The sequence below is a fragment of the Hippocampus zosterae genome, chromosome 3 (assembly GCF_025434085.1).
Source record: "Hippocampus zosterae strain Florida chromosome 3, ASM2543408v3, whole genome shotgun sequence".
NCBI classification, from domain to species: domain Eukaryota; kingdom Metazoa; phylum Chordata; class Actinopteri; order Syngnathiformes; family Syngnathidae; genus Hippocampus; species Hippocampus zosterae.
Window position 1 is genome coordinate 16262869 of NC_067453.1, and position 27311 is coordinate 16290179.

At 45.2% G+C, this 27311-nt stretch overlaps 1 protein-coding gene across 5 annotated transcripts in view; it reads left to right on the forward strand.

Annotated features, from left to right (window-relative positions):
• frmd4a (FERM domain containing 4A) overlaps positions 1 to 27311 on the forward strand; it is a 143902-nt gene that overhangs the window by 38071 nt on the left and 78520 nt on the right. The window contains exon 1 of one of the 5 annotated variants that reach the window (XM_052060230.1): positions 12676 to 13067. The exons of 2 other annotated variants lie outside the window; for them this stretch is intronic. In XM_052060230.1, the coding sequence (XP_051916190.1) occupies positions 13002 to 13067 (66 nt within the window). In that variant the 5' untranslated portion in view covers positions 12676 to 13001. Of the gene's footprint in view, positions 1 to 12675; positions 13068 to 24670; positions 25043 to 27311 lie in introns of those variants that run through there. 2 more of the 5 variants (XM_052060229.1, XM_052060228.1) reach the window with 2 other exon arrangements.

Genomic DNA, 27311 nt, shown 5'->3' on the forward strand with positions numbered 1-27311 from the left:
GTGAAAATGAGACTGATTAGTGTGCAGTGTATATTAACACAAAATTATATTACTAACATGTACAAAGACACACAAATGGTTGTTTGTTTTTTTTCTTCTCGACACTCCTCGGATCTACTTGGGACCTGTCTTAGATCTACCGGTAGATCAGGATCCACCTAATGGGCACCCCTGCCGTAGACAGATAAGTCTGAGCTCTGAAAACAATCAAACAAAATAACAACCTTTGTTTCATTTAGAAATGTGGGGATCAGGTGTGTTTATTTATAGCCGTGTTTGTTTTTTACAAAGGCAATGCAAGTTCATTTCTCCATTATATGCCAAAAAATCATGCAAACAAAATATAAGATGAATTGGAACAATAGTCATTGTTTTGCGCACGTATTTTGAAGGCGCAACTGGCTATTAAAAATGTCGCACAGCCATCCCTCGCCGTATTGCAAGTCATTTTTTGACGTCTCATTCAAATTTATAAATTGCACTTATATTAATGTATATCTTAGAATTTTCGCTATATCACTTTCCAGTGATCATTTCTCGACAGGGACTCGTGTTACCCCAGACTCAGATACCAATAAGCACATGCCAGGAGAAAAGAGTCGGTAAAAGACGCAGACATAGTCCAAAATTTGGGATCATTTCACTCTTGAAAAAATTAAGTTAAAGTGCAGTGTGTCTGCTTCACTGGAGAACTGAGAAATCGATTCGAGAAACACAAGTCAGTCTTTTTTTTTTTTTTTTTGCGAGCGTAGTCACAGAAGGAATTACCATATTTTCCGCACTATAAGGTGCACCTAAAAGCATTCAATTTTCTCAAAAGTCAACCGCGCCTTTTAATAATATAAAAAATGTACTGCTTTGCTACATTGGCAGCGGTTGTGATCGTGCTCTATAAATAAAGTTGTATTGTATTCCCCTTAGCATAGGTCCATTTTAATGCATAATGCAACCCCAACCACTCTTATTATTCTATGTGCCTTATAATATGGTGCGCCCTACATATGAAAACCGTTTTAGAATAGGCCATTCATTGAAGGTGCGCCTTATAGTCCGAAGCGCTTTATAGTGTGGAAAATACGATAAACTTCTAAGTCAACGTGCCACTGTTTCTTTGCGCACTTTATCAACAAACATCACAAACTGCACGCCTCCCTCATATAAATAATCCAAATGTAGGGCAGTGATCCATTACTGAGTTTCTGTTCACATTTTTTCAACGTGCAGAAATACGCTCATACATGCACGCATCCAAATGTGAACCCATGTTTCTCTTTTTGCAAGTGTTTTCCCCAGAGAGCGGAATCATGTCTAACCCATTTCCTCTCATGATCAACCCTGTACAGATTAAATATGTAGCTTCAGCATCAAACATTTAATGCCCGCTGCTACCAATCAGACTCTTAAATGTACATAGACTTTCGGGGTGTAGACTCACATGCGCGTCTTGATGATAAGTAAACGTGAGTGTGGCATTTGCACGCTAGAGTAAGTCATAACGGTCGTACTGGATAGCAGGCAAATGGACATGTCGGCTAATTGGAAGAGTCACTAGGTGTGCATGCGTCTGTCTGTGTTTGGATGCTGTGCCTTCTCGTTGCTGGGTAAACTGGACTAAGTTTACTAGGGCAGAAAATGTAGGACGCTTTCATACAACCGGCCTCTAAAATCTGCCTCCTGTCAAATTCTGTTTGCTCACTGCTTATCAAGCACGCACTCATTTAGCATTGAGACGTTTGGACGGACAAGCGCTGTAATGTTGATAAGTTGTTGTTGTCATTAATTCGGATATTTCTGCTCAGCTCACGGCAAGAAAGGCATACAAATGTCCATAGCACCGAGGTCTGACCTCACATGCCTTGACAGAAATCACAAGGAGCGGCTTCCAAAGAGAAAAACACACAACAGAGACATTCACTCTAATGTGGAGTGACATATTTAGGGTGCCGAGTGACGCAGCAGAAATCCACATGAATGAGAGAATGACTTTGCACAAGGGCGCTTGCTAAAAACGAACGGAATGCAACTCTCTAAAAAATAGATCATCCAGCTATTTGCAATTGTCTTCATTGGGGTAAGCTGGAGACGAACTCAGCGAACTGAGGGCGAATCACCAGCTAAAAGTATAGAGCTACAATCACTCACGTGTCATCAAAACTATTGTTTGTTGTGTCAAGTGAGAATCGAGTGACACCCAAGACATTTGTCATTGTGGCGTTGCGCCACAATCATTTCGGTAACAACAAATCTTCTATTAGAAGATGGGTTGACGGAGTCAATTCATAGTGCCAACAGCAAAACGTTTTGACAAAACGAGTACAGGAAACGGCACGGAGAAACTGGAAGAAGTAATAATGACTGAGGAGTCCCATAGTCCTTGCTCCAGTGTGAGACGAAGATCTGCACCGCGTTAATCCCAATCCATATTGCCAAGGTGCGGTACTTCAACTCCAAACCACACAGGAAAGCCTACTTCCTGGTAGGCTGCCTAGCAACCACTTCCAAATGTGGCCACGTTTTCGCTGGGGCTCGGAAGGTCAGGGCAGAGATTTGAACTTGAAAGCTGATCTCAACCCCATCAAACCAGAACCGAGACGGTGAGCTAACAATATTCACTTCACAGATGTTCTTCTGGATGAATGGACACAATGTCTCAAACCCTAAGTCTTCCCCTTAGCGGAGGAACCCATCGAAAGATCAATGGTTGGACAATTTGCAGACAAATACTGAAAGGCGCACAAGCAGATGTAGCGCCGGTGTCTCTACACACCAGACTATCACACCTACTTTGTGTCAACGTCTGAATGCAATATATCCCTGAAACGGTTGGCTGCGAACCTTCCTTAAGAAGCTTTATCAACGTGCCTGGAGTAGATGCTATTTGTGTGTGTGTGTGTGTGTGTGTGTGTGTGTGTGTGTGTGTGTGTGTGTGTGTGTGTGTGTGTGTGTGTGTGTGTGTGTGTGTGTGTGTGTGTGTGTGTGTGTGTGTGTGTGTGTGCGCGCGTGTGCGCGTGTGAATTTGGAATCCTGCCCAGGGTTTAACATCACCACCAATCATGAAGACGAAAAGGCGTTCCAGAGCTCACAGTGTTCAAAATGTCCTGAGAGGTTTAGGTGAACACCGAGTGGGACTTGTTCATTTGTTTTTATTTTTTTTTTTTGCCATGCTAAGTGTGAGTTGCTGCTGTAGTCGAGGCTCAACAAGGTTTGATGCTTTCTGGATTACTGGTACACTGAGCTTCCTGGACTGGTCTGATGCCAAGGGACGATGGGCTAACACCTCAGACTGCATCAGCATGCTGCAGTTAAAGGTATCGTGAAATTCGGTTCGGTTTCCTCTAACAATAAGAAAAGGAATATTTTATTGCGTTGTTGTCCTTACCGAGAATTATTATTATTATATTTTTTTAAATAAAAGACCACCACATCCCGAGCATCAAATAATGTTCTATTTCAGTATCCTTAATAAGTCTGAGCCCCCCTTTTGTTGACCTTTGAAGAATTTTGTTAATTGTTTAGCCCAGTCTTGAGAGGGAATTTTCACCTGAATACACAAATTGCCCTACTGATGAAGAAATGCAGTCTCCGCAAGTGTAAATATTTACTTTATATATAGTAGATGATTTCATAGTGGGGAAGGAGAACGGAAGTCTGGCTGCCAAAACACGAATGATTTGACAAAATTAGCCATAGCTCTGAATTGTTTGTGTGAAGGTTTCTTTGTATATATGTGCCCTGCGATTGTCTGACGACCAGTCCATGGTGTTGCCAAAAATCAGATCCACCAACCATAAGGCTAACAAGGATAAATACAAAAGAAAATCAATGAATGGAAAAGTCAGGTTGTTTCAGTCAGGATTATGCAACGATATTTCCCCAACTATATTTAAATTCCCTTTTAAGAGCCAAACTTCATCTTTTTAAATTCCTGGCTTATTCCTGTTTATTTACATAACTACCCATTGAAGGTTTCCATCCTTCAATAAAAATACCAGTCCTTTTCCTAAGATGACTTTTGTCACGGCTTCTGTCCCCTTGTCTTCATTTATCATCACTGCATGTGGAACTCCAGCGTTTAGCCGTGGATGATGCGCAAAAGACATGGTCACACTGGGACATGCCGACCCGAGGGGCCGCCCGAGGGGGCTAAGCTCCTCACGAATGACAAATGGAGGCCCAAACGTTGACAACCTGCTGCGTTCTGCACTCCACCTGCCAGCCACTTACAAGCGATGCTCTGTCTGTATCCACCTTCAAGGCGGAGAAGAATTAATTATGCTTGAGAGGCACGCCGATGAGAATTAAGAGGGATTTGGTGAGTTATTAATGGCGGTTTGATGCATATTCACTGCAGGAAGCATTAGGAGATGTCACGATCTGCCCGAAGCGATAATGATCGCTCCGTGCAGAACGAAAAAATAGAGGATTGGATCCCCGGAAAACAGACAACGAAAGAATTTTCTCAAAGCAAAGAGTGTCTTTAATGACAAAAACAGAAAGAGCCCGACAGGGAAAAAACGGAAACACAAAACGCTGGTCAAATAAGGACCAGGGAAGAAATAAGGAAACAACTGAAAACGCTCGCTGAAAAACAAAGTGCGAGGAGCTACTGATTAGGCAATATCTAAGTATTCAATTTAGAGACTAACGCGAATGGCAAGAGTCAAGGCCGCAAGGCAAGAAGGCAACGAGTAATCTACAAATAGAGGAGTTAGCACGAGAGATCAATGGCACGGTGAGGAATTCTCCGGCAGTGGGAGAACTGCCGGAGTCTCATTAATATAGGAGGGTAATCAGCCCGAAATTACGGACAGGTGCGCAGATGGCGGGTGAGAAAACCCGCCACCTGCTGGCGGACACGCGACGTGACAGTACCCCCCCCTCAATGGACGCCTCCCGGCGGACTACCCGGCTTGGATGGATGTGTAGCGTGGAAGTCGCGCAAAAGGGATGGATCAAGGATCCAGGAGCGAGGCACCCACTGCCGCTCCTCAGGCCCGTAGCCCTCCCAGTCGACCAGATACTGGAACCCCTTTCCCCTGCGCCGAGAGTCCAGGATGGCACGAACCGTGTACACCGGGTCACCGTCGACGACCCGCGGAGGGGGCGGCGGCGTGGGAGGAGGAGCCAAGTCACTGGAAGACACGGGTTTGAGTAGGGAGACGTGGAAGACGGGGTGAACCTTCATGGTGGGCGGCAGCCGGAGCCTGACTGCAGACGGACTGATGACGGCCTCGACCTCGAACGGTCCAGTAAATCGGGGTCCCAGTTTCGCAGACGTGCCGGCCAGCCGAAGATCCCTAGTCGCCAGCCACACCTTCTGTCCCACCACGTATGAAGGAGCCGGGCGCCGGCGACGATCCGCGATCCGCTGGTTCCTGGCCGCCGTGCGGGACAACGCAGCCCGGGCCTCCTTCCACACGCGATGGGCCCGCTTGAGGTGGTGCTGCACAGAGGGGACCTCCACCTGCCCCTCCTGGGACGGGAACAGCGGCGGCTGGTACCCGTAGGCGGCCATGAAGGGGGACCTACCAGTGGCAGAAGAGACGAGGGTGTTGTGCGCGTACTCCACCCAGGGTAAGTGGTCGACCCAGGATGAGGGACGGTGAAGGCACACACAGCGGAGGGCCGCCCCCAGATCCTGGTTGGCACGCTCGGCTTGTCCATTGGACTGGGGGTGGTACCCCGAGGTCAGACTGGCCGTGGCCCCGAGGGACCGGCAGAACTGCTTCCAGACGCGGGATACGAACTGGGGCCCCCGGTCCGAGACAATGTCCAGTGGAATGCCGTGGAGACGGAAGACGTGTTCGACAAGGAGGTCGGCGGTCTCCAGCGCCGACGGCAACCTGGACAAAGGAACAAAATGAGCCGCCTTGGAGAAGCGGTCCACGATCGTGAGTACGACAGTTCGACCCCGGGAAGGCGGGAGACCCGTGACGAAGTCCAGGGCGATGTGGGACCACGGGCGAGGAGGAATGGGCAACGGCTGGAGCAGTCCCGCCGGCGGCTGATGGGACGACTTGCCGCAGGCGCAGGAGGTGCAGGCCTTGACGAACTCCGTCACGTCGTTGCGGAGCTCCGGCCACCAGAAACGCTGGGCGACGAGTTGCACAGTCCGGTTCACCCCGGGATGACACGCCACCTTGGACCCATGTCCCCACTGCAGAACTTCAGATCGTAAGGGAGGAGGTACGAATAGCCTCCCTGCTGGGCACTCCGTCGGCACCTGAACCCCCTCCAGGGCTGCCTGGATCCGCTGCTCAACCTCCCACTGAACGGCCCCCACGACGCACCGGGCCGGGAGGATGGTCTCCGGGGATCGATCCCTCCCCGCAGGCTCGTGGAGACGGGAGAGGGCGTCGGGCTTGGTGTTCTTAGACCCGGGAGAGTAGGTGAGGATGAAGTCGAACCTGGTAAGGAAGAGGGCCCACCGGGCCTGACGGGCGTTCAGTCTTTTGGCGGAGCGGAGGTAGGCGAGGTTCTTATGATCCGTGTAGACCGTAAAGGGTTCCTTTGCCCCCTCGAGCCAGTGCCGCCACTCCTGCAAGGCGGTCACAACTGCCAACAGTTCACGGTTGCCCACGTCGTAATTGGACTCAGCGGCACTGAGTCGACGGGAGAAGAAGGCGCAGGGGTGCAACTTCTGGTCGACCGGAGAGCGCTGGGACAGCACAGCCCCCACCCCCGAATCCGAGGCGTCCACCTCCACGATAAAGGGGAGATCAGGATCAGGGTGCTGTAGTACGGGGGGACTGGTGAACGCCGCCTTCAGGTTTGCGAACGCCGCATCCGCGGTCGAATCCCACTTAAATGGGATTTTGATGGACGTAAGGCGGGTTAAGGGGAGCGCCTTCTGACTATAACCGCGGATAAAGCGTCGGTAGAAGTTGGCGAACCCCAGAAAGCGCTGCAGTTCCTTGCGATTGGACGGAACCGGCCAGTTAGTGACTGCACGCGTCTTAATGGGGTCCGCCCTTAACCTGCCCTGTTCAATAATGAACCCTAGGAAGGAGATGACGGGGACATGGAATTCACACTTTTCTGCCTTGACGAAGAGCCGGTTCTCCAGTAGACGTTGTAGCACCAGCCTAACGTGTTGCTGGTGCTCGTGTAGTGACTGGGAAAAAATTAAAATGTCGTCAAGGTAAACGAAACAAAAGATGTTTATCATGTCCCTTAGCACATCATTAATTAGATTTTGAAAAACGGCAGGGGCGTTGGTGAGCCCAAAAGGCATAACCAGGTATTCAAAATGACCCAGAGGGGTCTTAAAAGCCGTCTTCCACTCGTCACCCTCCCGGATGCGAATCAAGTGGTAAGCGCTGCGCAAGTCTAATTTGGAGAAAATGGTGGCTGACTGCAATGGGGCGAAGGCGGAGTCCAGCAAGGGTAGCGGGTATCTATTCTTAATTGTTATCTCGTTTAATCCCCGATAGTCTACGCAGGGTCGCAGGGTCTTGTCTTTCTTCCCTACGAAGAAAAAACCCGCCCCTAACGGTGAACGCGATGGTCTAATAAGACCTGCGGCGAGCGAGCTGTTGATGTACTCCGTCAATGCCTCGCGCTCGGGTTGGGACACCTGATACAGCCGCGAGGTCGGCAACGGAGCGCCCGCCTGCAGGTCTATAGCACAATCGTAGGGGCGGTGTGGGGGCAAAGAGTGGGCACGATCCTCGCTGAACACCTCCTTTAGATCCCGATAGCAATCCGGCACTCCGTCAAGGCAGATCTCCTCGGGGGGCGTGACACGTTCATGCTTCCCGACGGCCGATTGAAGACAGTGCTGGTAACAATATGGGCTCCAGCTTTCTATCGCTGGGCGCGCCCAGGAAATCACGGGATTGTGTGTCTTCAGCCAGGGTAACCCGAGAACGATCGGGGCATTGCGAGACGGCATTAGGTAAAAACGGCGATGTTCGACATGGTTGCCGGACAGTAGAAGTTTCAACGGCTCCGTCCTATGCGTAACTACCGCCAGGAGGCGCCCATCAAGATCACAAACCCGCTTCCTATCTATCAACCTCTCCACGGAACAACCCAGCTCGGATGCGAGATCGGTGTCCATTATACAGTCATCAGCCCCCGAGTCAACCAGAGCCCGAACCCGCCACGACCGGGACCCCGTTAATATCTCCCCCTCGAGTTCGAGTCTGTTGGGGTGTCCAGGCCGCGAGTCGACTCGCCTAGACTCGAAGGGGGGCGCGCGCGGTCGTGACTCACAGTACTCCTGGTGGGCAGGGGGTGACGACCCCGGATGGCTGGTTGCGGCGTGAGGAGATGGTGGAACGCCGTCAGTCATCGCTCGGTCGCTGAAACGACGCTTTCTTTCCTCCGCACCAGCGTCCCTGCCTCCCAGCTGCACCTGTTCCTCCGTGGGTGTTCGTCGGAACTGGGACCGATCACCTCCACGCTCCCGGCTTCGCTCCCTCAGGCGATTGTCCATGAGGAGGGAGAGGTCGATTAATTCCTCCAGGTTGGTGCTGTGGTCGCGGGTCGCCAGCTCGTCCTTGAGTTGAGGGTTTAGCCCGCGGCGAAACAGGCCACACAGCGCCCGATCATCGTATCCACTCTGGGCGGCCAGGATCCGGAACTCGATGGAGTAATCCGCTACCGATCGCTCTCCCTGGCGGAGGGCGAGTAGCCGGCCCTCTGCCTCTCTGCCTCGCACGGGATGATGGAACACCCGGCGGAACGCAGCCACGAAGTCGGGGAACGAGGTACGGAGATTCGGCTTGGCGTCACTGGTCGCAATCGCCCACGATGCCGCCGGACCTGTTAACAGACTCATGACATAAGCCACCTTGGCGGCGTCATTAGCATAGGCAGAAGGCTGTAGGTCGAATATGAGAGAGCACAGGTGGAGGAAGTGTCCACACTGCCCGTGCTCGCCCCCGTAGCGAGGGGGGTGTGGAAGCGATGGCTCCCTCGTCATAACGGGATATGAGGAGGGCGCTTCGGGAATAATAGAATGAACCCCGGAGGGAGATGGTCTCCGCTCTTCCACCCGGACCAACCGAGGTTCTAAATCATCGGACCGATGAGCCAGCATGGAGACCGCGCCACGGAGTTCCCTAATGGCTTGGCCCTGCTGACTCATCTGTTGCTCTTGTCGGGAAAGAGCGGAAAAAATTTTTTCGATGTCTGCGGGATCCATGGTGGCCGGAGAATTCTGTCACGATCTGCCCGAAGCGATAATGATCGCTCCGTGCAGAACGAAAAAATAGAGGATTGGATCCCCGGAAAACAGACAACGAAAGAATTTTCTCAAAGCAAAGAGTGTCTTTAATGACAAAAACAGAAAGAGCCCGACAGGGAAAAAACGGAAACACAAAACGCTGGTCAAATAAGGACCAGGGAAGAAATAAGGAAACAACTGAAAACGCTCGCTGAAAAACAAAGTGCGAGGAGCTACTGATTAGGCAATATCTAAGTATTCAATTTAGAGACTAACGCGAATGGCAAGAGTCAAGGCCGCAAGGCAAGAAGGCAACGAGTAATCTACAAATAGAGGAGTTAGCACGAGAGATCAATGGCACGGTGAGGAATTCTCCGGCAGTGGGAGAACTGCCGGAGTCTCATTAATATAGGAGGGTAATCAGCCCGAAATTACGGACAGGTGCGCAGATGGCGGGTGAGAAAACCCGCCACCTGCTGGCGGACACGCGACGTGACAGGAGATACTTGGGGAAGGGGGAAAAAAAAGCTTCCTGAGGTGAACAAAGACCCCGTGGTTGATTGCATTTTGTCTTCAACATTCAGCCGCATATATTCTGTGTGGCATGCATGATCTGTGAGCGTACAGAATTCAGTCTGTGTCATTCGGTTTCTGTTACACTCCGGTGCCCCTCACCACAGAGCTGATAAGAGAACTGATGAATTGCTGTTTCTGTTGACCTCGCATCCAGGAGGGGTCATGAGGTGAAGTGTCATTGGCTGTTTGGGAGTGTACAGCTTTGTGAGGCAAGAGAAAGTGGCAGGCGGGGGGTGTCTTCAAGTCTTATAAAAAATAGCGATACAAATTATGAACAGTTCAAATTACCGGTATGTAGAAACAACAAATCCATTATTTATCAAATTAAACCCTCTCAGGTTCTATGACTTAGGTGAATTCAAGAACGACCATCAAACAATTGTGTTTCTGTCAAAGGTTTTCATTTATGAAGAAATTATGAAATCCAATTGAAAATTTGTGAATCACTTGTGTTCAAAAAAGAGCCGTAAAAATATAGTACTGCCAAAATGTCACTCAAAAATCACTCATGCATAGATTTGAGCAACCATCGAATCTAAAATTTTTGCGTCTTGAGGTTTTAGTTCATGAAATACATTGTTTATAAATATGTAAAACGACTGCTGTTTGTATTTTCATTTTGCTTTTCCTTTCTATTTATTGTAGGTATATTGAAAAATATGGGCCCACACGTCGCACACATATGCACACGGCTTTTTTGTACATACATAAAGAGGATCATTGTATTTATGTTTTTTTGTTCTTATTTGAGATATATACTGGTACAGATTAGTGCATAGCCTATTTGTGTATGAGCATGATATCATGACTTTTAGTAATTTACAGAGCAAGGGGGTAGCATTAGTTAAGTTTTTCTACCTCATCCTACTCTTTTGAGCATTTAAGATGTAGTGCACCATGATATGTACAGTATTTTTTGTTAGTCTTTCATGTTGTGTTCATATGTTCAATCAATCAGTCAATCAAGAGATGTGAAGCGAGAACAGGGGCGTCCAAACTACAGACCGAGATCCATTTGCAGAATGCATCCGTTTTGGTTTACGGCAATGCTCTGTTAGAGTCACCATCATTTACTGATCTGTGCACTGCATTATTGCGGTCAAAGGAACGTAAGTTCGTCCTCTTTTACTGCACAGCAAAGTTCAGCTGCAGTAATATAAGTGGATACTCTGCAAATAAAAAAAAAAGGTGTGTGACAAATATAAATCTGCTGGTAGCTGAGGTTACACTATACTGGCTATCATAAGGAGACACAATGTGTTCAAGAGGAAATTATGGGCAGTTGGAGTTAAACGTATACTACAGCATCCAGATCTGCAGCTTTTTTGTGTCAGTAGCAAGTAAAATTGTCTCGGGGCAGCAGGTGCCTTGCAGTGGAAAAATTGCGAAATCCTCAATGGATTCTTCATACTTTGGGCTCAAACTGGAGTTTCTGGGTCATCGCTAGCCGATGGTCTCTGTTGGGAGTTCCATCTTGTAAATGATTGTCCCTTCATGAGCGAATGGGATGCTTCTTCTTTCCTCGGTAGATATTCAGCGAAATATTTTCCTCAGACCATCCATACTATTGAGAATGCCGCCAAATCCTTTGCTATGGAAATGAAAATGCATTCCGCTTTTCCTGGGGGGTGAGGTTGCAGGAGCAGCAGCCGAAGGGAGTTCAGACTTTCCTCTTACCTCATCGGGGAAGCTTCCGAGCAAGATTTCCGAAGCCACCTCATCTGGCTCCTCTTGTTTCTAAGGCCCTCCTGGATGACCAACCTTCTCACTGTATCTTGAAGGGAGAAACTGGACACTCATCTAGGCCGATCTCTGTGAAACAAGATCTCTGTGATCTTGTTTTTCAGTCGTGACTCACAGATCTTGACCATAGGTGAGGGTGGGAAAGTAGATCGACCGGTAAATGATAGCATCCCGCGAAATGAGAAGAAACAAAACAAGCAGGAATCTCTGCCACTTCATTGCAGTATGGGCCCACACATTGTCTTCTTACTTATTCCAGTCATATCCTGCTTGTGGCAACAGCCCAGATAAACTCCCACGCCCTCCAGCAAACACTTCTTCCTACTTCTTCTTACTCAGTCTGGGTGTATCACAATGTCTCAGACAGAATCTTCTTACAGGGGAAACAGAGGATGCATTCCACTAGCACTTAACAGATAAACAAAAACAACTCTTCTTGAAGTGTCCCGTTAAGATCATTCACTTCACGTCATCTTCGAGCGTCCCTCCTCACGGATGCCTCTGTCTTGTCCGGGGAAACCAAGACAGCGAACGTCTTTGTACAACGATGAGATTTATTTCGGTTGCAGTTGATGGAGAAACACCATTTACAGATCTGGGATGGAGCGACTCCCCACGGAGTTGGGCGCCGCCCCTCTTATACCTTTTTTTTTCTTCTTGGAAGGGATTCAAGTCTGACTCACAACCTTGCGCAGCAATAAACTTGCAGAGCAACACTTACAGATAGCAGGATGTGTGATACAAGTTAATGATAACAAGTTAACACTGTAAAATGTAAAATTTCCACCACACCACCAACATACCCCTCAATTCCCGGCTGACCCCTCCTTCCCATCTGTGTTATGTAAGCTTACTGTCAATTCAGCGACATATCGCTGTTGTTGTCCCTCCGACCCCCTTTCCCCACCCATGTGACTGTGAGACATGCAAGATCCCTGGCCAGCCTTTAATGAGCCCTTCACAAAGGGGCATTGACTAAAAGCCCAGTGTGAGAGAGGATGACCATAGCCAAGAGCACCCAGAACTGGGCATCAGCTACCCCTGGCTCACTCTTCATACAAAGACCTCCACTGTGGACACAGAGTTGAAAGGGCACAGAGGGGGAAAAAAGGGAAGGACAAGAGAAAAATAAAGGGGAAAGGGGGAGGGGACATCCTGTTCAAGCAAATATCCTAAAAATGCAATTCATGCATGACTTTTTCTGAAGATGCGTGTCCGATCAAGTCGAGTTGGAGCTACCCAATGCCACTGTGTTCAGATGGGCTTGATCGCAAAACTTGACCACTAGCCACCAAAAACGACCCAAAGGAACATTCGTGGAACCAGTCAGAATACTTATCACAAAGTGCCCATTTACTCTCATCCTCTGTGGACAAATACTGACGAAAATCGAGGAGAATCATTTGGAGAATGGCTTCAAATCAATTGTCAGGATTCCATGGTTAAACATTGTATCAGTGGAGTTTAAAATCTTTTTGGGGACGTTTTTTTTTTTTGTCCTGGATGAAAGATGACTCTCTCATCCCGACTAGAGGACATCGAGGTGACCTTGGAGCACATGCTGATGGATGTCTTTGTAAGTTTTTTTTATTGGGGCTCTCTTTTGCCTACATGCTCTGTAATTGAGCAATTTTGCTTTTCAACATGTTATTTCACTCTCGCTCTCTTTTGCACATGATGTGAATGACCTCTCGGTGCATAATTACGGTTCAAGGCCAGAGGCCGGCATATGCTCATGTCTCTTCCAGATGCTCTCATTAATTAGTGCAGAAACAATGTGCCGATTATATGTCAGAGGTAACGCAAAATTGGCAGTCCGGGCGACTTACCTTGGTTGCGTGGTCGACATGTCTCAGCAGAAGGTGAACTCACTGAGGAGAGACTTTAGGAATGTTTTTTCAGCACGCAAGAGCCTTTCATCTAACTTTAAATGGTCAAGTGGGTTTATATTTTGCCTTACGTCGTCGACATCCTTCACATGTTTTCTACAGCGAGCCGTGACTCACCCCACTGGGAATAAATACAGGAAGGAAGGACTGAGAATGAAATAAAGAAAGGGAAGAACATGGGGGATTGTGATGAATGCCGCCGTCATATTCCCGTTTCCCCTGACGCTCGTCTTGACGCAGTTGACTCAGAATCCTGTGGTTTACGAGGTGCTAAGCATTCCTGATGAAAATGAAAACTCACATACATCCAGTCGTTGAGATACAGCACATTTAGGCAGGCAGACGCTACAGATCCATGCGCACCAAATCCAGCAGACACTTAAACAGCTTCTTCCCTCTAGCCATTAACTCCTTAAACAGTCACTGACATAGTCACTCTTCTTGCACCACAAAATGGTACTACAAAACTACTGGTTACTCTAAAATGGTTCAATGATTTTGTTGTTTACGATGATACTAGTGCAGCGTGTTATACCGGAGACAAATTCCTTGTGTGTTCTACATACTTGGCCAATAAAGATGATTCTGATTCTGATTCTGATTCTGATTCTGAAGGCCGCCCAGTACAGTGATTGAATCCCTGCTTGCTTTGAGTTACTCGATGATGTAATGAGTTTGGTCATTAAGCTCCCGTTTCCCCTACACATTGTTTACGAGGACAAGCATCTGTTCGAGGAAAGAGTAATCCTTTCCCGGGATCAACTCAGTTGCTAGCATGACACCTTCAAAACTTAATTCCATGGTTGCTGTGTGTCAGTGTTAGATATTTTGTGAGATAGTTTTTAGAACTGTATTCGCGGATGAGGAATTATAAATCTGAATAATAGTTTTAGTCTGGAACACCAATGCAATTTGCCTTTGAATCTTTGAATCAAAAAGGAACACTGCCACGCCTTAGTCGTGAAGAGGCTGCAGACACGTCACCTAGTTGTGCATGGGTATAGCTATTTTAATTAGCACTGGGTAAGCATGGCGACGGCACATGAATGATTCAGCTCCGTTAAGAGGATTGAAGGGAACCGACCTTCCTTTTTACAACCGTCACACTGTGAAAGTGGGTCAGGAAATACAGTAGCATCACTGGTAGACTTTGCATTTTTCTTATTTCTTGTACATGCGCGACATTAAGTTGCTAAAGAGTCATGCCCAGAAGCTTAACATTCCTACATTCTCACGGCATGAGGACAAAAGCTGCAAAACGCAACAAAAATAAATACCCTGCCCAAGGGGAAGCTATTGAGCGTCGAAAGAAAGAGCTTTTAAGTCTATTCATGTTTCAGATAGTTCCCCCATTGCTTACTACTGGCTTAATTTCCATGGAGTCTGTGCCACAGAGGTTTCATTCACACACAAACATGTCCACAGTGACAAGTCTCCTCTCACATTAGCCATTTGGTGGCATGATGTGTATGTGCTAATTGGATCCGCTTTTGGCTTCTGCAAAATGTCTCTTCGTTGGCACCCACGTGGTCTCCAGCCAAAGCTGCTGTGTGTTGTTTGCTGGGCTTTTGGACACACACACAGACACACACACGCACACACACACACACAAATGCCCACACACAGATGTTGGCTCCTCATCCTGGCAGTCTTAGACAAAGGCTGTGGCTGGAAACGGAGCAGCGTGATTTAAAAAGGCATCACTCTGTAGGTTGTTTCATTAAATCTCTGATCCCCACCAACCTCTGAGTCCTTTCCCCCAACATCCCTTCTTCAACATCGGCCTGGTTCCAGCTGTCAAACACCCACTTTTCCTTTTTTTTTTTTTGGCTCTGCTGCCTTTTTATAGAAGGCGACCAAAGCAGAATGGGAATGCTTCCATCACATCTGCCAATTTCCGCATCTCCTATCCTTCCAGTGAAACGAGGAGACGGCTATGCCACCAAGGTCTCAGAGTGCTTTCACAAGTCCAACTGTACCATGATCATGAGTCAGACGTTGGCTTTTCCCCATGTGGTTCAAGTGACATAACTGAGATTTTGTGGGGGAGGCAGTGGGGGGTAGATAAGCGTTCAATTCGTTGTGTGGTCCTGGTTCTAACTCAAAAATCCTGTACGTCAAGTTCCTGTTGAAATGAATGGAAATGCCATTCATGCGAAGAAGTAACAATTAATAATAATTTATTTAATGTCGTCACTTGAAAAAAATAATCCGAACAATATTTATCTTTTTTTGTTGTTTTTGCCTCATTTCAATGGTGCTCCTCTGAAAGGTGTGGGTGTTTTTTTTGCCACCTTGTCGCAGTGTAATACGGATAAACATGGAATTGGCCCAGTGAGTCATTGTTCACAGAGGAGAGAGAACATATGCATACGCCTATGAGTATTTGTATGTCTTCTGCCTACTTGTGTTGCTCCACCATTTGTGCTTTAGTATCCATTGCTTGAAGGGTTAAAGCACTGCAAGATCGATGCGATTTATGAACCATGGCATTTTGCATTGCTTGATCGCCTAAAGCTAGTGGGCATTCTGAGACAAAGTTATGTGGTTATTTTAAGTATACATGCAATCCTCTTTACTAAATATTTCATCTGACAGAAAACTTAAACTGGGAGCATCAATAAACACATTGAAGTCTCTTCTGTGTAGAATTGTTTGCCAAACTGCCGCCTGTTGTGAAGTGAGCCGAGTTGAGTTCGCTGCCACCATACAGCGCTCATATCTCATATGTTTGCTTGTATGTCAGGAAAAAAAAATCCAAACAATGGCTCATATCTCGGAAAACTCATGAATTGTGTCACTTGTATCTCAATTTTGATGTTGATAATAGCAGCATTTCAGTGCAGTTTAGGTGGTCCCTTCATGTCTTCCCTTCAAGACGTTAGACGTGAGTTACTTGAAATGCACATTCATTCATTTTCCGATCCGCCTTATCCTCACAAGGGTCGCGGGGGGTGCTGGAGCCTATGCCAGCTGTCTTCAAGCAGTAGGCGGGGGACACCCTGAACCGGTTGCCAGCCAATCGCAGGGCACACATTGACAAACAACCATCCGCGCTCACACGCACACCTAATTTGGAGTGTTCAATCAGCCTGTCATGCATGTTTTTGAAATATGGGAGGAAACCGAAGTACCCGGAGAAAACCCACACAGGCCCGGGGAGAACATGCAAACTCCACACAGGGAGGCCGGAACTGGAATTGAACCTGGTACCTCTGCACTGTGAGGTTGACGCACTAACCACTGGACCACCCGGCCGCCTTAAATGTACATGGAAATATTAAAAAAATAATAATAATCATAAGGCATATAGGTAAAAAATTGAAATTGGAAACTTTGAACTAAAATGTAAATGTAGCACGAGAGAGGCTGAGGCCTTTGCTTCTGTGCCCTCCTAATCCATTATGTAACGGCTGTGTCAAAATGACTCAATGATAGCAAGCTGACCCCATACCGCTCACTCTCCCTCTGCCCTGCCCCCTCTCTTCTCTCTCTGTTAGTTCAGTTTGAATTTTTCCAATATTCAGGCTGGTGTCACCTCAGATCGCTCACTGAGAACGCTATGCCATTATGAGTTCCTCCAATTTGTCATTTGGGAACATGATGTCCCCATGGATATACTTGTATTATTCCCCAGAAGTTCAATATAAATCACAGGAATTTATTGAACATGCATTTTCTATGGCACAGGGTGGATATTGGTTCCTTTTTTTTTTTACAAAACAATGGAAACTTCAAATTTGAGCTGAGTCCATTCCAGAACTGTCGCAGACCTCCGATGGGCTCGTATTTCATTACTAGGACATAATCAAGGAAGCACGATGACGAGTGGTCAGCACATCTGCTTCACAGTCCATCTTGAACAACTTCAGATTTTTGTACTCGACACTCATGTGACGATAGCTGAGCTAACGGTTAGATGATGATGTCATTTGCAGATATTTTTTGTTCATGCTTTGTCGACTGTATATTTGCCCTGTGAACGGCTGGCAACCAGTCTGGTCTGTACCCTGCCTTTTCAAAGGTAGCTGGGGTATGTATTACAGGCATTCAATTTTGGAGATGTCAAAAGATATTGCCAAGGAAGCCCACAAATTGGCCTCCACTACCCATATGGAAGGAGTAAAATTAGAGCATAATCCAAATTTAATCAGACCTCTTTCATTAAAGTTTTGCCCATGCTGCACAATAAGCCAAATACAGTAAATGGAAAGGAGACAATTATCATAAATTTGATCCCATTTGTATGTGCACAAAATCAATCCTAAACTTGTATTATCGTTATTATTATTGAGCCTGCGCTTTACTTCAGTTTGTCATCTGGCTATAAAACACACACACACACCGAGTAGACATGGGTGCCGGATTCAGAGACCTCATTTGCTATTCACAACTGCAAATTGCATATCTCGTATCCATTCAAATCAGTCGCTGCTCTCATAATAGAATACTTATCGGGTCATTTGAATGATTTATTTTGAAATATTGTAATTTTAATACCAGAAGGCATGATGGCTGCTTATAAGGGCGATGGGTGTGGTTTATTAATTTATTTTTTTTGACAGCACATTTGTCATTACAATAATGACGACCATAACACGTCCATTTAAAAGATGAACAGGTGCATAAAGTCTACATACTTAACCTGTGATTTTGTACTTTTAGTGGTGGTTGCTAGGGAGTGATATCTATGTTTGACATTTGTATTAGTCTCTTAATTTAAGGACATTCTGCACAAGGAGATTTTTCCACCATTATCTTTTTCAGTATTTACTAGGATGCTGGTGATCTGACCAACAAGCGGTTTTCTTGGCGAGCCAAAACTGGACGTGTTTTACTCATTTTGTTTTGTTAACAAACCATAAAAAACATGGCTTTGTCAAAATGTGATGGTCTTGAGTTGCTCACGTTGGGGTCTCCAATGTTCCCTAGTGTATATATTTCTAATTAGGGACTTCAAAGCTTTGACATAAATAAAACAGATTCATCCCGGTGCTAATTTCCATCTGTAGTCCCCTACAGGAAATAGTGATGCACGATATGGAAAGTAAGGTTTATATTTTTTGTATACAACAAATATATTTAATGTTGCAACCTAACGTAATGAAAGATTTCAATTCTGCTTCCCATTAATGTAGCGAGGTCACATGATGATATAAAAAAAGTGATACCTTAAAGTCGCATGTTTTGCAACACATGTTTTAATAGTCTTTCACGTCAGCCTCATTTGTAACCGTAAGGTATGTTGACCAAGTCGTGATGATTTTTGTTTCGACTTTGCCTCAAATATTTTTTTTCACTGGCTAAAGAGCTTTATTTTCAAGGCATGTTTTATTCATATGGAAGCAACAACAAAGCAGGTTCAGCATGTTTTCAGAGGGCAGCCTGGCTTGACTCCAGTGAGTCATTGATTTTTCTTGACTCGCCAACCTGACAGGCAAAGCTGTATTATGATAATAACATATGGCGAGACTTGCAAACGCTCAGCAAATGCATCGAGTCACATCGGTAGATTGTCATCGACTTTGCCCTTTGTGTGCTGTGGTGCTCAATAAACTGTTTGTGAACTCCAGATACTTTCTCTGGAGTCTGTCCCGCTGTCATCTCGTGGAGTGGAAAAGGCAATAGCAATCGTCCATCTCTCACCGCATGATCATATTTAGATTAGGTGACTGGTGGGGGGAAGAGGGGGGAGGAAGTTTTTATTTTGTCAACAAATAGACGTGCAGCCCCACGAAGGAATGTAAAAGTAATCATATTGAATAATAGGAGCCAGTCAGTATTGATTAAATAATTCAATGAAAAAAAGCTCAAATGTGAATCATTTTTAAATTGGTGCATTTTCCCCATCAAACTAAGTGTTAGCGAATGTAGCAAATGTTTTTTTTTCTTTTTTCTTTTTTGCCAGCTTTACTATAGATTGCAAAGACCTTCGCAAACAGTTTTGCTTTTCCCCGAAACGTGTTGAATTTCTTTGCGACAAGAAAAACTTTTTTGCTAATGTCCGGTGAACCTTGTAATCTTGAACAGACACTGATGAAAAATGAACCTATACTGCACGGTAAAATGTGACTTCTCAGGATCATTATGTGTTGAGTGTCTAAAGAGGATCCTCCCTGATTTGCACACAAAACATCGAGCCTGTGATCATTTATATTAAACCTCTTCATGATTTACGATGGCAAATACTGATGTGTTTGGCCAACACCGAGTTCAAGACTCACTGATTATGATGTTAACCGCAACCATAGCCAAAATTGCGGGTCGACACATTCCGAGAATCAGACCAAAATTGGAACTTTGTTAGCACCCTTTGCGATCATGTTCAACAAAGACCCGATTATCGGATGTCTCTAAAAGTTGATCCTCTGGTCTGGGATGTTTTCATCACAGGTACGTCTTGATGTTATAAAAGAACTCTGATCATTTCACTATAGTAGGTGGAGATGTGGTTATGTCTCTAGTGTCTAGTCATCTGAAGCACACCACATACTTACATCACATAATACCAATTTGTTTGTGTCCCCTATTTCACGTGTGTGGTCAATGTAGAAAGTTTGTGTGTGTACCGGCTTCACTGTATGCGAGTGCCCCCGAAGTACGCTGAGGAGATGCTGCACTGTACGATGCAGTTTGTCCAAAACAGCTTTTGCCTGAGCGTCAACACAGCTTTCCAAAATGCAAATGTTTCCCACTTTTCAATACAAGCTGTGCAATTGTTCCCATTTCTAGGAACCCACCGAGGCAATCTGTTACCTTGAATGTGTTATCAGAGTCTCGCCTTAACCAACAACTGCTGTGAGGAAAAGAAATCAAAACGAAAAGTAGTCCTGCAGGGATTGCATTAGCATGATGAGAATCTGTAAGAGCAACATATCTCGTGGGAAGTTAATTAAGATTCATACAAAAATCTAAGCATTATATGTTAGTCTTACTTAATTTATTCCAGGGCACTGGTCAACGTCCATTTTGTTTGCATTTTGAAAACGCTTCCCTGTGTAACACATAATGTTGCCGCTCTGTGTGTTTTAAAGAAACAGTTTAAAATCTACGCAAATTTCCATTAGTTTCACATTAAATGTTATCTTTAAGCTTGCATCCAGTCGCTAGATGAATGACAATAAAAGGTTTGGTTCCACTTGTTGAAATCATAGCGTTTGGTGAATCTGAGTGATATTTGTTGCAGTCAAAAGATCATTATCTGCAGCTTTATCATTTTGTCATGTGCTCAATGTGAAGGTACCCGAGTAGATTGAGATGCAGTCCAGCTCCAGGGTGTCATCATCCAAATCAGATGCACAAAGAGAAAAAGCCCAGTGAGTAGCAGGACCATAGGGATGAGTCAGACGGCCTGCAGGCAGTCAAACAGTCTGGCAGAGTTATCAGACTAAATTAATGTAGAGCCTCGATCCAACGATGCTTTTTATTACATCCCGAAACAAAGAGGAGGCAGACGTCTATAATCACACATAAAATTAGCCCTGCTTTGATTGCATCTCCCTTATTAGATTCACTTTTCACATTGACTCTCTTTCTATTCTGGTTGCTTGGTTTGTATCTGTCACATCTTACATCGTACTATCAGGGGGATGTATTAATAGCGGATTTATTTTGAGGGCCGCCTGTGTGAACTGACCCAGATCATTGAGGCATGTAAGAATTCCCCGTCTTAACGCTTGATATTCCCAATTTAACGTCTCATTTTTTTCGCTCCTAATCATGCGCGGATGATTTTGTGGAGTTGGGTTGCCCTGGGATCCAAATGTAAAGATAACCCCCCGCACCCCACTCCAACCCTTCCTCATGGCTGGTAGGGTGACAGGGGAAGGACATTAATTCAAGGGGGAAAATGGTCGTAACGCACCAATAACGTGTTCACTGTGTCGTCTTCTCCCTGGTGAAGGTGACATGCCAAAATCCAGGCAACCCGTTGTCTCCATGATGCCTTTTCACCTCAGATCTCAGATATGAATCTTCTGTTTGCCTCCGGCCATCATGTGCTCCTACCATAAGTACCAAAAGTCCTCAGACCTTGTCATTCAGGAGACACACAGATACTTCTGTAAAAAAAGACTGCTGAACAAAGTACTGATTCAACTTCTTTACTGGTACTTTAGTAAAAATGAAAAAGTGACGCTTTTTCCTTGACAATCGCACCATGTTTTCATGGTGCAATTAAAAATAAATAAATAAATAAAATACAGTGCAGCATGTGGAGCCTCAAAACCCAATACATGGTGGCAGTTTTTCCGTTACAACACATTGGTAAATGTGCTTCTCTCACTCATTTATTGTGTAATGCAACTGTGTTTTTTTTTCATGATGGTCCACAGTGTGTACGGGTGTTTTTTTTTTTTTAATTATACAGTTTTTTTGAATGCCAGAAGCTTGCGGCCCAACATTGACAATGATTTGAGATCTCAACAAGAAAAAAAAAGTAACAAGCCTATGTTGACAAAATATGGAGTAAAAAGTACAGATATGTTGTCAAATGTAGGGATTGACATCAACAAATCATCAGATCCATTGATATTCATGTAAAGTACAGATCACTAAATAAATCTACCGGTACTTAAATACTGTCAAATAAAACTATTTGTTTATGTAACACCACTGGCTCCTACCTGCCAAACGGAAGCAAAGTTTATAAATAAACCTCTGGTATTTTTCATTGAGGCGTGGATATGTGGGCCAGGCCTGTTGAATAAATAATGCTGACTGGGGATTACCGCAGCGCAGCAGATCATTTTCTCCGTGTGATTGTCAGGCCGCAACGTGTGTCTATTTTACAGTATCATGTCACAAAAGCTGGCGGGAGGTCCTCACTTATGGGGGTGTGCAGGAAGATGCTCATTTGGGAGGCTGATTTTTAATCTGATTTGAAGACCCAGCAATAAATCAGATGACCTTTGTCGTCAGATTGTCTTTGTGTTCGCAGGGTTAGTCATTAGATTTATAATTTAGAAGTTCCGTTCAGACGTTTGTACGCAATTTTGTACAAATATAGTCTCCTCTTTTGAAATAAAAAAAATGTTTCAAGACTTTTGCATTGCAATACTTTTAGAAATACCGAATAAAATGTCCAGCCAGTGAGTGTCGTACAGTGGGCATAATAAGTCTATACACCCCTGTTCCAATGGCATGTTTTTGTGCTCTTAAAAAAACAGAGATGTCAAATCTTGTTAGTTCTTTTTAATCCATCATTCATGTGATGCATAATCATTTTAAATTAGTTTTTCTTTCTTTTAAGACATTTTAAAGAGGGGAAATACGAATAAACATCAATGATAATCTGGTTGCACAAGTGCCCACAGCACCTTGTAACTGCAGGGATGGCGCTGTGTTTAGAGTCACTATTCAAACTCATGTTGAATGGGAGATGGCACGCATCACCTTTTAAGGAGCTTTAGAATAACCTCAAATAAAGTTTTGCTGTTCTAGTAGACTTTCTGTGACATGTTTTTGCCTTATAGCAGAAACTGGATGCTTTGCTGCTTACACTGATATTTGAAACCGTTCACAATTTCCTCCGTCTTGAGTATGGCTCCAGTTCCAGCTGAAAAAGAAACAGCCCGAGGCTTGAGGCTAGGGTTACTCAGAGGCACTTTAAAAGGTGGCAAGTACGTGCTGACTCCCTTTTAACTCAAGTTTGAATGTGACTGGTTAATTGTGAACGAAGTCACATCCCCCCTCTTACAAGAGGGTGTGCACCCATATGATTGGAGTTGTTTATTTTTCAACTGAATGGTGCTGGTTTTAGGTCACATTAATGGAGTAAAACATGTTGAAATGATTTATCTTGGTGTCATATTTCATATCATAAAAATCTGGTGATTGAACAGAGGTATGTGTAGACTTTTTATATTCCCTTTATGAGTTCATGCACATGTGTTGATCCTCCCCCGTTAATCAGCCGACAGCTCAGTATCGATGTGCGGAGCCTGCCGAGGCTCGGCGGTGAGTGACGATGAGAGACGCGGTGGGTGCTGCCATATCTCACAGGTCCAATAGTTTTAATGGACATGTAAAGACCACCCTGCTGGAAGCTGATTCAGCTGAATGGTCACTGACCCTGATGGAGATCTGAGGCTGCTTGGGTGAAGTCTGGCTAATTTTCTAACTGTTTTGCATACAGATAATGTATCTTGCATTGGAATAATGTAGGCTTGACTTCACTGATGAATGTTTGTGTGTGATTACCCCCGCTCCCCCTCGCCCCAAATCCAGACAGTGCCGGGAGAGAAAGCGGGATGTAGGATTTAAGTGATAATCTCTGCACCAGATGGCAAAAAAAAAATCACATATTCCTTTTGAGGTCCCTTCAAACACACGTACGTGATCCCAGTGGGTGGGTGCGTCTACCAATTTTGTATGACTGGGCTAGTCCGCCATTCATTGACATAATCAGTAATTATGTAAAAAAAAAATTGTTGCATGAATTCAACCATTTCTACTCAGAAAATTGGTTTTACTTTTATTTTATTTCTGTTGAGATCATTATATAATTCAATATATTTAAAATTGTAAACAATAAAGTTAAAAAATGTAATTTCATTGAAATTTCAATTTCATTGTGCACTCTTTTGTCACATTCTACAATAAATTAAAAGGGGAAGTCAACCCGAAAATGTTCTCTCTCATAAAATCTATCTCGCCCATTCGTCTAAACATTAATATTGATGAATATTGTGTTTGTGGAAAATAAGTTAAGCAGGAACATCCACCGACTTTTTCCTATCTCGGGGATGATTGCCTGAGCCCCGAGCAACTGTGACTGTCACTTCAACTGATTGAAAGCAGCAAAATGGCTATAAATGAATGGATTTTGCGCCTCAACTCATATTCCACAAATGCAATATTGATTTGAATGCTGTGTTTAGACTTGCGTGCGGGCATCGTGGGAGTGTATCACGGTGGTCACGGTGTGGATGTGAGTGTGGATGGTTGTCTTCCTCTATATGTATGTGCCCTGCAACTGACAGGCGACCAGTTCAGGATGGAATCTGCCCTTCCGCCTAAAGTCATTTTGGGATTGGCTCCAGCAACCCTGTTCGGTGTTTAAAACAGATGGATGGATGGAATTTTGCCCAACCCTAGCGTTCTGTTCTTGCAAAACGATGATTGGCTCATGCCAACGAGCGAATATGCTAATCACACCCATGACGTCACATTAATCCCGTGACCTGAATAAATCCCCAGACTGGAGGAAGTGAGGAAGGGGAAAGGGGAGGGAGAGGATGGGGGTGGGTTTCTGCTGTCACACTGAGAGGAGGAGAGACAAAAGCTTCTCCCTGTCCCTCCCACTCTCACTCACTCATTCAGCACAGAGTGTGGAGCACGGTGCAATGGACTGCGTGCTCACAACAAAGAAAGGAACTTAGAATTTCTTCTTTTTTTAAGTACACCGCGCAGCAGCCCCACCGAATCCCTTTATTAACTGGTGCACGCGGGAAAGCTCGCGTGGATCCCGGCTTCCAGGCTGGACGGGACGGCGAGCACGCCCACTCCTACGCCAACCTCGCACGGCGGCACACATGCTCACATGCCCGCGGACACTCTGGAGCGTACCATGTTGGTCCAGGGAGCGGTGACCCCCGGGAGGACCCGCCGGCTGATGCTCAAGCTGCCGGTTGGGACTCTCCGTAGGAACAGTGGCGAGCGGGTGAGCTCCTCGGTTTCCCTTTTCACACTCTCTTTGGACTGAGATCGTGTGTCTTGTGTGTGTGTAAATGGGATTGCAAGTGGTTCTAGGCTAATCCAGGGGACGGCATTTGTTTGTAGTTGGAGGCAAGTCAAGAGCAAAGCCTTTAATCTCCGCAGTGGACAATTACTGGTGTGTCTGTCAATCCTGGGCCGTTTCGAATGTGTTCTGCCATCTCTCTGATAGTTCAAGGTTGTCAGAGGGACCGTGGGACTGCTCGTCTCAACACATTCGATGTGTCTGTGAGGGTCCATGAGCTCAGTTTGTAACTCGCCCGGTGTGTCATTGAGTGCGGATGCAAGCTCATGCCTTTCCAGCAAAGTCTTAAACATGGAATGTGCCTGGCACACAGTTCATCTTAATGGATTTGTAAAGACAGGCTGTAACCTGCCAACTCGATGAATCATTTGCCCGGTGTGTTCTTCAGGGAAGTTGTCCACCACATGTGGAGGCTCATGCGCATGGTTGTCACCTTGTTTACACTACTTGTACTTCCAGGTGTGGTAAACTTGGGGTATTGCCATTGTAAACAAACCATTACATGTCATTTGGCCAAGGCAAATAGATCTTTCAGGAAATTCAGACATGGTTCACACGATCATTGAAGAATTGGCAAATCTATGTACTTTTCAGTTGCTCTTGTGATTTTCTCTTTTCAACTATGAATGTTTCTGCTGAAATAATTTCAATTTTTTGAAGGACATTTCTAGACATTTTGGTGCATATTGGTGGGGTTCAATGACTATGGATTTTTATTGTATTCAACGCAAATGTCATGATAGTTGAGTTGACGTCGATTAGTCGATGACATCATTGATATTTTTTCAGTTCTCAACTCCCTGCCTATGCTGATTGTAAGAGGCACAGACGACTTGCTGATTTCAGCAAGGTGTCAGTCATGTCCATGCCAAGCGCGACTGGCTATTACCGGTACTCGACTTCACACAACAATTGTCCTTGCGCAGTGGTAAAGTCAACTATTCGGTTGAAAGACTAATATCTGGTGGTGCAGACCCTAAAACAAGTTTTTGTCACAGTTTTCAGTTCAAATCAGCGGTAGTCAATCACTTTCTGCCACCCGGCAAGTATACTCCGGTGCCAATCGTTTACAAATATCAAAAGATGTGTAAAGCAAAGCCAACATTCGATTACAGGATGGCATGTATTTGAAATGTGTCTGCTTTTGTTGTGTGCGACTCATATTAATGCCACGGGCTCCGCTGAGGATTCTCTTTGTACTTCTTCTCTTTGAATGCACACAGGAGTGTGTGGATCCCACACGTTGCTGTCTAAAATACGGTACATGATTTCCCTACACCGGAGGCATAATGGCCGACAAGTGGTTTTCATATCTGATTCGCAATCAGGGGCCTTGAGATTAAATCTCCTCTGTTGTGTGGATTTTCTCATGTCATTTCACAATTTTGTCTTGACGACTCTAAATCGGCCCAAGGAGGAATACATGTTTGTGCCCTGTGATTGGCAAGCGACCAGTTTAGGGTGTACCGCCTTGTCTGCCCGCTGGTGAGACGTTTGAAGTGTAGTGTATTCTGTTTTTATCATGTAAACACCGAGATAAAGTCAAATTATTGGAAGAAAAGTAGAATAAACTCGGCCTGACGTAATTGCGTCTGCCCAGTTTGTGCTCACTTGTGATGAGCAAGGCAGATTTTCTGGCAGTGTCGCGGTGGGAGGTCTACACCGTGATTGCCATCTCGTATTCTCATGCTCTTTATTCAACTTGAGGACCGGCTGGGTTCAGGAACGCTCCGTGGGAGTTATTTGTGTCATGTATGTCCACTGACTTCAGAAAAAAAATCTTACTATAAACACAAGTAGAGTGTTGACTTTCCCAGCAAAAGTGCAGTGGAGTTTTTCATGGGACACTTTCGGGGAAAATGCTTAAGAATTTTAATATCAACAGTAATGAATAGAAAATGGCCGTGCTTCTTTTAGAATTATATATTCTTTGAATTAACATATTGATTTAGGTCCCATGCACAGATGCAAGTAGGTACCGGTAGTTTGTACTGAGATCATTTTGACCCAGGCCAAGAATATCCTCAAAATGTTCGATGTCAAATTATGAACTACAGATGTTTTCAAACGTATTAATGGCTTTGTGGTCAGAAAATCTCTCCCGAATGTTCGAGAAATGTGTCTGTCTTGAAGTCAAGAATCAATTAAAAGCAATTAGGACATGAGGGAAGCAGATTTTTAAAGAGCCCCC